The sequence below is a fragment of the Chelon labrosus genome (genome assembly GCF_963514085.1).
Source record: "Chelon labrosus genome assembly, chromosome: 5".
Taxonomy (NCBI): domain Eukaryota; kingdom Metazoa; phylum Chordata; class Actinopteri; order Mugiliformes; family Mugilidae; genus Chelon; species Chelon labrosus.
The window spans coordinates 2,081,791-2,095,603 of NC_140341.1; the positions used below are offsets into that span (position 1 = coordinate 2,081,791).

General features: G+C 44.1%; 1 protein-coding gene across 1 annotated transcript; it reads right to left on the bottom strand.

The window, feature by feature from the left end:
- Window positions 1–10,578: 10,578 nt before the first annotated feature.
- On the bottom strand, window positions 10,579–12,254 carry LOC311488314 (trace amine-associated receptor 13c-like). Its single transcript, XM_084544944.1, has 2 exons — window positions 11,899–12,254; window positions 10,579–11,734 (listed from the first exon to the last, which is right to left on the bottom strand). The coding sequence occupies exons 1-2, from the start codon at window positions 12,057–12,059 to the stop codon at window positions 10,918–10,920; spliced, it is 978 nt and encodes a 325-aa protein (XP_084401070.1). The 5' UTR covers window positions 12,060–12,254; the 3' UTR covers window positions 10,579–10,917.
- Window positions 12,255–13,813: the final 1,559 nt, after the last annotated feature.

Consider the following 13,813-nt stretch of genomic DNA (forward strand, 5'->3'; position numbering starts at 1 on the left):
CTTTAAGGACACTGTTTACCATTTGTCATCAACTTTGCAATGCACTGATTCCACCAGTAATAACAGATTATCCAATCAGATATTTCTGTCCACTTTCTCAGTAACTGCTGTTTGGTCACAGTGAAGGTGAAAGGTCAAGTTCAGCTAAACATTAGTACAACTCATTTAAGTCATTTTTGTTTTCTTCCAGGTTTTAATTCAAGCTTTCATGTCAATAGCATACAATCAAACTTTGGTGAGTCAAAACTAGTTAAGCTAGTTAGTGGTTAGCTAACAAACTTAAGATTTTTGTTAGTCGTGATGCTACATCACACTATGTTAAAGTATTTTGAATTTTGTTAAAAGTGTGTTGCAAACTGCAATGCCAACATCTTCTCATGTATAGTTGGTTATTTGTGTTTTGCTTTCACAGAATGTACCTTAGATACAACCTAAAGTGTACCTTCCTTTCCAAAATTTCTTTCACCACCATGTGCCCCAACCTGATTCTTTCATTTAATCATTTTCATGCACTTATCAGAGGTCAGGTTGTGGTGGCAACAGGCTAAATAAGGAACTCAAGCATACTTCTGCACAGCAACAGACTCCAGTTCTTCCTGGGGAATCCATGAGCCCCTAAGCAGCTCCGCAAGGGTAAAGAGCTGGTCCATTGTTCCACGACCAGGATGGAAACCACATTGCTCCTCCTGAATGTGAAATTGGACTACTGGCCAGAGTTCCTTTTCAGTATCCGGGAGTAAACTTTCCCAGAGAGGCTGAGTAGTGTGATGCCCATTTTTAAAAAGGGTGATGGGTGAGTGTACCCCAACTATTGGGGTATTACCACATTGGTCTGCCACTCCACAGGTACTTTCCCATAACACCATGCATTTAATAGGTGAGTCAACCAACACAGCCCAACCATGCAGTTTGCCAGAATCTCTGAAAGTCCATCTCCACAGCCAGTTCAACCTCCCACACCGTTTTTGCTTCTGAGACCGCAGAAGCTGCAACACTTCTGGTATCCCAATACCTGCCTGCTGCTTCCGGAGTCCCCTGGGCCAACCTTGACAGCTTCCCCCACTACTGGTGTCCACAAGAGAGTTCGAAGGTTGCTGCCTCTGCAGTCATCTTCTCGTCACAGGTTCCCACCAGCTGCTTCTGCAATGGAGGATTTGAACACAGCCCACTCGGATTCCATGTCCCCAACCTCCCCCGGGATGCATGAGAAGCTCTTCTGGAGGTGAGAGTTGACGATCTCGCAAACAGGGACCTTCGTCAGTTATTCCCAGTTCACCATCACTACACGTTTGGGATTACCCGGTCTGACTGGCCACAGATCTGATGACATGACCACAGCTCTTTCATCGACCTTTGGCCTAAGGTGCTCTGGTACGAGGTAGACTTATGAGTCAACTTGTGCTCAAACATGGTGTTTGTTATGGACAATCCATGACCAGCATAGAAGTCGAGGTTAAGATTGGTTTAAAATCAGGTGATCCGTTCCTCCCAATCTCTCCCCTTCAAGTTGCTCCATTGTTGCCCACATTCGGGCGTTGAAGTCTCCCAGAAGAACTATGGAGTCCCCAGATGGAGCTCCTTCGAGGACTCCCCCCAGGGCCTCCAAGAAGGCATGATACTTCTAACTCCTGTTTGGTACATTTGCTCAACCAACAGTCAGAGCCTTCCCCCAGCGATTTATAATCACATTGAGGCAACCCTCTCATTCATCAGGGAGAACTGCAGCACAGAGGCACCCACCTCTAACCCTGGGAACTCCGGAAAAGGAGAGAGTCCTGCCCCTCTCCGAGAGCTTGGTTCTGGGGCTCACACTATGTGTTGAGGTGAGCAAAACTATATACATTTGGTATCGTTCCACCTACCCCACTGGCTCGAGTTGCTTCCCCGCCAGTGTAGTGACATTCCACACGCCGAGAACCAGTCTGCATCACCAGCGATAAGAACTCCTAGGTACTCGCCTTCTCCTGCTGCCCACCTCACATTGCACACAATCCCAATGCCTTCTCCTGCAGATGGTGGGTCCACAGGAAGGTGGCTACATGTTGACTCTTTGGGCTGTGCCTGGCCAGGCCCCATGAAGAAAGACCTGGCCACCACCCTAACCTGATGTTCAGGTCAAACCCCTGCCTTTGTGTCTTCAACTTAGAGCTGACAATCCCTTCGAAGAATGGCATCAGTGAGGTTTCTGAAAGGAAGATGCTGTGATATGCCATTATGGCAAGTGAGGCAGAGGAGTGGGGCTAGAAGGTAAAAGTGGCCTAGCCTCTGATGTGGAGCTGAGAGCCTTGGGTGAGATGGTTCTTTGGGCGATGCATAAGGCCCCGGGATCTGGAGACTTTGGGGTCAGCGAAACCCAAAGTCCCTAGGAAGAATGGCATCAGTGAGGCTTATGAAAGGAAGTTTCTGTGGTATGCCAATTTAACAACTGAGGCAGAGGAGTGGGGCTAGAAGGTGAAAGTGGCCTAGTCTCTGATGCCAGCTAAATCCTTGCAGCCTACCTCCATTAGACACATTTTCTCAGCTCCCAACCTGCTCCCTAAATTAATCTTCAAGTTGAACTCCTGCCCTTGTGTTTTCATTGTGGATCTGAGAGTCCCTTAGGAAGAGGGCATCAGTAACGCCTGCGGAATGATGATACTGTGGCATGAAGTTGAAAGTGCATCCACTGTTGGTGGGCTGCAGGGGTTTAGTAGCCAGTTCCACAACAATGCTGCTGAAGGAAATAGGTATCAGAGGCCGGGTTCAGTGGGAGGCAAGTAAGGAACTTGCCACCAAATCAGCAGTGAAGAGCTTTGGGTGAGATCTGTGTGCCACTGTATGGAACTGTGAATGGATAATGTTTTTAGGATTTGGGCATTGTCCTTATGAAACTTCTCATATTGGTTTCTCCACATTATTGACTGCAAGGCTGATGCAACTGTGTGCTGCCGCTGCCCATGTTTAGTGTTGACAGCGTTGGTTTTACCTAGCGACGGGTGCATCATGGTGCATCTTGTTTAATCTGACAGTAACACCTCTGATTGCAGCAGTGTCACCTTCAGACGCTAATGAATGCAGGTGTGAAAACCTCCTCGGCCAGAGAGGCACACATTCATTAGCAGCAGCTAACAGGCTACACTCTGAGAGCTGATGCTAATGACACACTGTGAGTGTGTTATGCAAGACAGTGATTCAAAACATGACCAAACCTAAAACAAACCTTGAAGTTTGCAGTAAATGACAGCATCCACATTTAAATCAAGTTTGTGAGTTTAGTTTTATCGAACATAAAATATATGTCTGTAGACAAAAATACACAACTTGGCATATTCAAGAGTACAGATGTGGGTCAGTGGTGATTGTTATTGTATAAAGGGGAGATTTGAATTAAAATTTACCAACAGAAGTTTATTCAATTTAAAAATTACAACAGATAAGACATGATGAGCCTCTGCAGCTGAAAGATGGTGTCTCCTCCACCACAGGTGTGACTGGATAGAGTAATTAAGCCCATGCACCAACCAAAGACACCTGCACTGCTACTGCAAGGCCAGAGATGTAACACTAATGCAGTTATGTCTGATGATTCAATATGTTTGTATAGTTCAAACATTTCAATCCTGGTTGATTTATCAACACCTGTAGTTACTGCTGGTGCAGTCGCACAATTTTGAAAGCAGCAAATCAAAGTATCTGCATTTTAAAGAAGTCTGACAATAACTATCCTGAACCTGTGAACAGTAGCACTCAGTGGAAGGAGTTTTGTACCGGCCTGAGAAGTTGGAGGTGTAACACTAATCCAGTTATGTCTGATGATTCAATATCTTTGTATAGTTCAAACCAGGGGCGTAGCACCTAATTCTGGGCCCTGTACACTCTTAATATCAGTTTTTATGGGCCCTCTTCCTACTCGGGCCCTGGGTAGTCAGGTCCCCTTTTCCCTCCACTACCACGCCCATGGTTCAAACATTTCAGTCCTGGTTGATTTGTCAACACCCGTAGTTACTGCTGGTTCAGTTGTACAATTTTCGTCTTCGTCTTCTCCCGCTTATCCGGATCCAGGTCGCGGGGGCAGCAGCCTCAGCAGGGAAGCCCAGACAGCCCTCTCCCCAGCAACTTCTGCCAGCTCCTCCGGAGGAATCCCCAGGCGTTACCAGTCCAGATGAGAGATATAATCCCTCCATCGTGTCCTGGGTTGGCCCCGAGGTCTCCTTCCGGTGGCACATGTCCGAAACACCTCTCCTGGGAGGCATCCGGGGGGCATCCTTACCAGATGCCCTAGCTACCTCAACTGGTTCCTCTCGATGTGTAGGAGTAGCGGTTATACTCTGAGGCAAAAACTTGGACTTGGGAGGAATGCGGTGAGGCTATGGAAGAAGACTATTGATCGGCTCCGAAGAGTTTCTGGCAAACCGTCCAGCACCTCGTGGGGGGGGGGGGGGGGTAGGCGGCAACTCGCTCACACTGTTTTCAGTGGGTGCAGGGAGCTGCTGACGTCAACTGGGGATATCGCGGTGGAAGAAATACTTTGAGGAGCTTCTCAATCCCACCTACACTTATTCCATAGAGGAAACAGAGCCGGAGGGCCTGGGGTTGGATCGTCCAATCTCTGGGGCAGAAGTCGCCAAGGTAGTGAAACAACTCCGCGGCGGCGGAGCTCCGGGAGCAGATGAGATCCGCCCTCGGTATCTCAAGGCTCTGGATGTTGTAGGCCTATCCTGGGTGACACGCCTCTGCAACATTGAGTGGACATCGGGGGCAGTACCTCTGAAGTGGCAGACCGGGGTGGTGGTCCCATCTTTAAAAAAGGGGACCAGAGGTTGTGTTCCAACTATAGGGGACCACTTCTCAGCCTCCCCGGCAAGGTCTATGCCAGGGTGCTGGAAAAGAGGGTCCAGTCGATGGTTGAACCTCAGATCAAGGAGGAACAATGCGGTTTTTGTCCCAGATGTGGAACCATGGGCCAGCTCTTTACCCTCACTAGGGTGCTGGAGGGGAGATGGGAGTTTGCCCAACCAGTCCACACGTGTTTTGTGGATCTGGAGAAGGCTTACGACCGTGTCCCCAGAGGCATCCTGTGGGGGGTGCTCTAGGAGTATGGGGTGGATGGCCCCTTACTAAGGGCCATTCAGTCCCTGTACCCAAGGAGTGCGAGTTGGCAGCAGATAGAAATGAACAGCAAATCTTCAGTTTGCACTGGCAGCAGTCTCTGAACCCATCGGCTATCGTTTGATTCTACGTCCATTTCCATTATAGAGATTAAATTAACTGGAACTTATTACAGCAATTTTATCACAGGGAAATATTACAGTCACAGTAAACACATTTTAAACTATTTAAATCAGTTTGCCTTATTTCCCTAGAATGCATCTGCCAGTGGTGGTTCCGTCAGGACCAGCAAAGCCTTCTTTCCTGGCCTAAAGTTGATCAAAATCACTGACTTACATTTGAATATTTTCCCATTAATTTTATGAAATTATTCCCAATAGCCTATTCTTTTTATTTTCTGACTTGTCTGTTGCAGATCTTCTTAGAAAGACATTTTCATGGCGGACTTTGAAGGAAAACCTGGATATTGTGAGGAAAGGAAAGGCCCAACCCCGGAGCGAGTTAGCCTGACCCAGTCGAGGAAAGGATGTGTCCACCACTTTCAGCTCAGCAACTATGAGCGCTATGTGGAGAACTCTAAATTGTTTTTTAAATTCTGGTGAGTAAAATGAATTATATTTACATCTTTTATGTATATTTTTGCCATTTTATTGGGTCGACCTTGATGCTTCTGTTGGACTTGACATATGTGGATTGGATTTGATTTTTTAGCTCAGTTGGGGCTGCAGTGAATGAGAGGAGACTCTTGCTTTCTGTCTTTAGTAATAACCGTAATTTCCGGACTATAAGGCGCACCTGAATATAAGCCGCACCAGCTAAATTTTGGGGAAAATACAGATTGTTCCATATATAAGCCGCACCCGACTAAAAGCCGCACACGACTATTAGCCGCTGGTGTTTTAATGTTTAACTAGAAAATTCCCGCAGGAAATTTTGAGAGTGACTCGAGGGCTGCTGCCGGGGTTATTAAAAAAAGAAAAGGAAAAAGATGTTAGCATTACCATTACTAATGTTGGCATTACCATTTGCCACGCTAACGCGCGGCGCTGACGCACTAAACTAGGCTAAGGCTAGAGATTAGCACAGTCACGCACACACACAATACGTGGATATCTTGTTACGTCACTGTATAATACCGGCGCCATCTTTAGGACCGCCCAGGGACCGCCAGTGACAGGAAGTAAACAGAAAATGCCTTCTATCTGCTGTGCTGTGGGCTGTGATAACAGCAAGTCAAAAAAAAAACGGGACATACGTTTTATAACATTCCTAAAAACACTGAAAGAAGACTTAAGTGGTTAGCCAGGATAAAAACCCACCTCTACTCCCTGGCATTTTTTTTTCTTTAACCCTGTACTTCTGCTTATTCTCTGTATGTATGTGTTGCTTAGCTTAGGCTGTGTTTAGTCGTTCACTGTACAGCACTTTGGTCAGCTTATGCTGTTTGTAAAAGTGCTTTCTAAATTAAATTTACTTTAGTATGTTTTCGCTAACAAATTTAAGGTCAGTTAAAAAAACGAGATGCCATTATTATCCTGGCATTGACCTAGGAGGCTACCAGCTCTGTAGCACTCAGTAGCACCACCACCTAGCAAGTTAGTAGCGTAGTAAACTTAAAGGGGAACTCTGGCGCAAAATGAACCTGGGGTTAATAACACATGTGTACCGAGTTCGACCGTTCTCTGGTATTTGTTTTCATGCATTTGTTTTGTTAGTCAAATGTGACCAGTTTTCTTGCAAACCGCTATTTAGCGTATAACGCTAGCCTTCGGGGCACACCGACACATAAAAAGAAATCGCTATTTCTATACCACTAACAAGGCTCACAATATCACCACACTTACACGGTAGCATAACTAGGGTCTCTACATGTAAACCGAAGCACTGAGAACTTTGCAAGTATACAGGCAGTTTATTAAAAAAGGAATACAGTACCGTTCGCGTCCGGCTCGCATATCCAAGCGGGCGCCATCTTGGGGATCTGAACTGTCTGTTTCCGGAAGAAAGCACTGAGAGCATTGAGAAGCACTGAACGAAGAGAGTTCAGTTTCCCCAAGATGGCGCCCGCTTGGATATGCGAGCCGGACGCGAACGGTACTGTGTTCGCCACGAGACACGACTCCCCATATAGCTTAGAGCTATATGGGGAGTCGTGTCTCGTGCGTAGCCTCGAGTCACTAATTACCGTAAGGGTTTCTTCTACCACGGAGGGGATTGTCGGGACAGAAATGACTGTTTGGAAACGCAAAGCGTCCCATTTATTTACATTTGAGAAACACAATAAATCTTTCAATCAATCAATCAAACAATCAATCAATCGATCAAACTTTCACATCTTTGACATTACAAACAGCATTTGTGCAGTGCACAAATAATACAACGGTGCGCTCCAAGCGCACTTCCTGCAGTCATAGTACCGTAGTAGTGCAGTATAACAAAAAACAAAGCTTACAACGCTTGACGAGGCAATAACGTTAAATGGCTAAATTTAATTCGTTTTTAAAAGTGCTTGCCTGTAACACGGCAGCAAAAGTGCAGTAACCCGGCTGCTCAACAAAATAACCATCATCTTTTTCGAAAACAGCCAACACAGCAGTAAAGGTGCAGTAACACAGCTGTTTACTGTATCAAAATAACCAGCCTACTATACCAGAAAAGTCAGCCAGATCGATCACCTTTAACTTAAAAGCAGCTCTCGTACTGCATTTGTGCTCACTTGGTTTGTTTTGCTCTCGTTACCTGCGCGAACTGTCTGTCTCGCTCTTGCGCTTCCATGATAATGCACCCCTGGTGACCGTTAGCTGTAAGAAACCATATATCCGTTGTATAAGCAGCAGGGTCCAAAGCAAGTGACAAAAGTAGCGGCTTATAGTCCGGAAATTACGGTACATTCATCTTGCTATATGAGTTATCCGTCTATGGTGCAAATTCCTGATTTATTGTGTGTCCATATGATGTTGATGGTTTCTATTGCAGTGGCGTCATGACAGTCGTATTAAGAGGTGTTTTAAATGAGGTTGGAGGTCATTGAAGGCCTTGGTTGAAAATACACAGCCTGCCACTGGTGTCTGCTGTGTCTCTATGGCTCATGTTAACATGGACTGCCTCTGTTGTAGAGATACGAGAAGATTGCACAAGTCATTTAACACAAACTCCCTGAAGCTTTCCACAGTGGCCACGTTAACAGGAGAAAGTCAAACTAATTCAACTTATGAGTGAGAAATGGGATTAATCAAGTCACAATACCTTGAATCTGATTCTGAAATAATCAGGTGAATTAATACAAACATAAATGAATACAGAAATCATCTGAAGCCATCCCACAGATACTTGATCAGTTTGGAATCTAGTGAATTTGGAGGCCAGGTCAACACCTCGTGCTGTTCTTCATGTGTTTTGTTTTTAGATGTTCCTAAAGTGTTTTCGTGTGTGTGTCAGGCTGCATCCTGCTGGGGATGGCTGCTGCCATCAAGGAGTGTCATTGCTATGGGGGTGGGGGTGTGTCTGGTCTGGTCTAGGTGGGTGCTACATGTCTAAGTAACATCCACACCAATGAATGCCAGGTCCAGAAGTTTAACAGCAGAACACTGAACTGTCACAAAATGGTCAAAATGGTCACTTCATAATGATGTGGCTGATCGTGTGTATATACATATATATATTCTACTGTGTATTCTTTGTCATAGTAACACAGTTGGATCAGGAGAAGCAGTGTCTAACACCTCTGTCTGCTTTTACAATCTATTGTTGAAGTGACAGTAACTATTCAGTTTAGTTTAAGACTCGTCCAAAAGCTGATTGAGGTTCTAGTTTATCCAGAATCAGAACAGCTCAACATCTAATCAATATGTACTTCAATATGGATTCAATATTTCAAAGCGTGAAATTAGAGAAGGGTGTGTTCACCTCCTTCCCAGTGCTGCTCACAGTCTGGCAGCAAATGACATAACAAGAATGAGATGTTGTTCATCTTTATACTGTATACAGTATACGGTTAAATATAACGTTGTGCTTTTCATAACGGATCTTACTGTGTTCTGCTTGGGACTGAATGTCAGGTCAAAGCCTGGCTATCCCACACTTGTTGGTGTAGAGCCCTTACAACAGCATATTTAGAGGGGCTTGATGAACCTACTGATCTGTTTGTAGTTTTATGTTAATAAAACTATAAGTAGATAAAAATATATTGAGACATCCCGTAATGTCAAAATGAATAGATATTTAGTTAAAATTAGCATAACGACCAGACATGATAAACGATATAAGATGGTTTTCAGTGATTTTCTAAGTGTGAAATCAATGCGTGCAATTAGAGAAGGGTATGTTCACCTCCTTCCCAGTGCTGCTAACAGTCTGGTAGCAAATGACATAAAAAGAATGAGATGTTGTTCTCTTTGTAGAGGCCTTAGAAAATCACTGAAAACCAGCTTATATCATTTACCTGATGGCAATTAGCAACAATAAGTCAAGTACATGCCAATGAGCATTACAGGCCCAACATACTGCAGAGATTATATTCACTAAAATTGTGGAATCTTATCTGCAGTAAGAGAAAATGTGGCCAAGTATCCTGCATTACTGACAGAGTGCAATCAAACCATCCAAGGAAATGTGTTTAAGTCCTAAAAACAATAATGTCACACATTATTCTTTATAATAGTTTATTATTAATGAAGGTTGGTGTCCTACTACAACAAAGCAATATGTTTATGATATTTATTATTAGTCAGTCCTATGGATATTCATCTTTAAATCATTTCTTTAAGTGATGAAGACTAAGCATATTACAAGAGAACAAAATGCAATAAATAGAAGAGGGTTATAAAGACTGTCTCATGCAGTCACTACTCTTACATGCTTCTTTATCATTGTCCTGCTTGAATCATTGACTTGATCCACAGCATTTCTCTGTAGTGTTTATTTGGCTTGAAGGTCAAAAAAGGCAATCCACAGTTCCACTTTACAGTACGTTGGTATTACAGGAGCCAGACTTCAGGATTTGAAGTGTCACAATAAGTTTTATAGATTTTCTACAAACTTGTAATTGTTTTAATAGAGACTCTGTGTTGAGGTTCATAGAGGTATTCACACCTAACTTTGCAGTTTGATGGTGCAGAAGATTGAGTGTGAAAAACTAGCCAGACCTGTCAACTAATAAGTAATCCATCACTTACAGATATCTACTACTGAGCCCTGCTGTCCCACAATACTCCACTAATGGTTGCACAAGAAAGAGTTGAGAGGGCTGTATTGAACTAAATGTGGAATAGTTTCTGCAGTGAGTGCAGGACATAGATACAAACTGATTTCATTAAAGTTACTGTACATCTTAAAAGTTTTTTATATTCCATGTGTCTCATTTCTCTGAAAACAACAGGAAGATTTGATTGATTTGATCTGATTATGTGTCTGTTTGAGAAATTCTAGGAAGCTAGAAAAAGGAAACTCCAGAAAGCTCTTTGATTGTATGTATACAGTGGACATAAAATATACTATCACAATCTGAGTCGTAGTTTTATGACATTTATTATTCATCAGTCACCTACATTAAAAGTACATTTCACTGACTAAACAATAAGAGAGAGAAGAGAGGCATATATCAAAATATAAAAGCACCTCTCTTACATACTTCTGTCTTCACAGATTTGCCTGTTTTCCAATACACTGTGACATTAGGCCTCTACTGTGCTGGTGGAGATGCACCTGACCATCTGTTCCACAGAATACATTTGTAATATGTTGGTTTAAACCATTAGTTTGACTTGACATCAAGGTTACATCTCCTCCATCACAGTCGAGGCCTAATTTCAGTCACTCCAAAGAGTCTCTTTACAGTACGTTGGCATTACAGGAGCCAGACTTCAGTACTTTAAGTGTCACAATAAGTTTTATACATTTTCTAAACCAGGGATAGAAAAAGGCGTAAATGATTGGGTTTAGACAGGAGTTAAAATAGAACAGACAAACTACAAAGAAAGTCGATGAATAATTGATCAAAGCCTCCTGGCCTGTGAGGGCAACACAGTAATATGGACAGAGACATGTTAGAAACACGAGTACAACAACCCCCAGAGTCCTGGCTGCTTTCAGTTCAGACTTCTTAGCAGTTACTTTCCCTGAACGCTGCAGAGTAAGAGCTATAATATTAGAGCGCATGGCACGAGCCTGAGACACTGCCACCACAAATACTCTCAGATACAGAACTATTATGACAGTTATGGGCATAATGAAAGTCAAAATGACATCAACAAATTGTCTAGTAATGTTAACATAAGTCACACATTCTCCGATGCAGGAATTAAACCTGCCTGGTTGTTTCGGACTCTCCTCCATCAGCACACCTACATAGAAGAGAGAACAGATCCAACACAGAGAGACACAGATCTGAACTCTCCTTTGAGTGACTTTGGTTGGATAATGTAGAGGATAACAAATGGCAGCATAGCGGTCAACAGATATGAGCATCATGGTTCCTACTGAGGAAGAAGTAATAACTATGCATAAAACATAATAAATGACACACATCAGGTCACCAAAATACCAGCATCCATCTATGAGCATAATCTGAAAGAACAGGAGGAGGCCCACGAAGAAATCAGAGACAGCTAGAGAGAGGAGGAGGAGGTTGGTGGGAGTGTGGAGCTGCCTGGAGAAGTAAGAAAGCAACACACTTCTTATTATTACTGGTAGTGATTATTATCTAAACAGATAACCCACATCACATCATTAAGCATTCAAGAACATTTCTATTAAAGCTACTTTCACAGTCATATCTGTCCAGTTTTATAAAGAGATGAAATAAGTGTCTACTTGAAGTGGGAGATGGAGATGATGACGAGCAGGTTGAGAGCTGCAGTCAGTAGAGAGATGGAGGACAGGATAACGTGAATACACACAGTGTCAAAGTGAGAACGCTTTAGCTTCCTGCAGGAAGTGTTGAGCTGTGGAAAGCAGAGTTCATCTCCCTCCATTGTCAGAGAGAGGAGGAGAGAGCTGCTGAGCTCTGGCAGCCTCCTGGCCACAATTCAGAGTCTTATTGTTAATGTAGCTCTTCTGACCCTCCTCTAAGATTCTTTGAGGACCAATGTCCCTCCTCCATTGTTGTCTACATGTTACCCACAAGGGCTTTAAGGACACTGTTTACCATTTGTCATCAACTTTGCAATGCATTGAGTTCACCAGTAATAACCGTTTAACCACTTCCTGACAAACTGCTGATTGGTCACAGTGCAGGTGAAAGGTCAAGCTCAGGTAAACATTGGTACAACTCATTTTAAGTTCATTTTGTTTTCTTCCAGGTTTTAATTCAAACTTTCATGTCAATAGCATACAATCAAACTTTGGTGAGTCAAAACTCCTAGCACTTATCTAACTAGCTTAAAATGTTCGCTACTCTTGATGCTAAGTCACGCTATGCTAAAGTAATTTGACTTTTATTAAATCTGCAGTGTCAATGTGTGTTGCAAGCTGCAATGCTAATGAATGTGTAATTAATGTTAAATCCTTTTCAGATGTGCTATAGTGTTAATATAGAACTATATGTGTCCTGTCGTTGTATCTTTATTGTGGAACTAGCAGTCCCTTAGAAGAATGGCATCAATGAGGTTCATGAAAGGAATGTTCTATGGTATGCCAGTTTTACAACTGAGGCAGAGGAGTGGGGCTAGAAGGTGAAAGTGGCCTGGCCTCTGATGATTTCAAGATTCAAGATTCAAGATTTCTTTATTGTCAATTTCTCAATACGTTCACAACGTACAGAAAAACCATTTCTCTCTCTTTCTCACATGAGAGTTCAGCACCCTGACAGCCTGGTGGACGAAGCTGTTCAACAGTCTGGTGTTGTGGGCCCGGAGGCTCTGGTACCTTTTCCCTGATGGCAGGAGACTGAAGAGGGGATGCAGGGGGTAGGAGGGGTCACTGGCAATGCTGGTGGCTCTGAGAGTGAGGTGGGTGTGGAAAATGTCTGTGAGGGAGGGCAGAGGGGCACGGATGATCTTGGTGACTGTGTTCACTATGCGTTGCAGGGTCTTTCGGCAGGAGGCAGTGCAGCCTCCGTACCACACAGTGATGCAGCTAGTGAGGACACTCTCAAAGGTGCCCCGTTAGAAAGAACACATGATGGAGGGCGGGACTTGTGCTCTTCGCAGTTTCCGGAGAGAGTAGAGGCGTTTTTGAGCCATCTTTGCTGGTGATGTTGTGTTGTTAGTCCAGGAAAGGTCTTTGGAACTTGGTGCTGCTCACCCTCTCCACAGCAGCACCTTCGATGGTCAGCGGGGGATGCTGGGGGTGACCTCTCCTGAAGTCGACAACAATCTCTTTTGTTTTCTCCACACTGAGGATGAGATTGTTGTCTTTACACCACTGCACTAGTAGGCTCACCTCTCTTCTGTAGTTGACTTCATAATTGTTGGTGATGAGCCCCACAACAGTTGTGTCGTCCGCAAACTTGATGATGTGGTTGGTGCTGTAGGTTGGAACACAGTCGTGGGTTAGCAGGGTGAAGAGCAGCGGGCTGAGCACACACCCTTGTGGAGCTCCTGTCCTCAGCGTGGTGGTCTTTGGGGTGTTGCTGCCAACCCGCACGGTTTGTGGCCTCCCTGTGAGAAAGTCCAGCACCCAGTTGCAGAGGGAGGTTTTCAGTCCGAGGTAGCTCAGTTGTACGTGAACTAGTATGGGTCATGGGAGGGAGGGAAGATGGATTTTATGTTCTGCATCACCAGCCGCT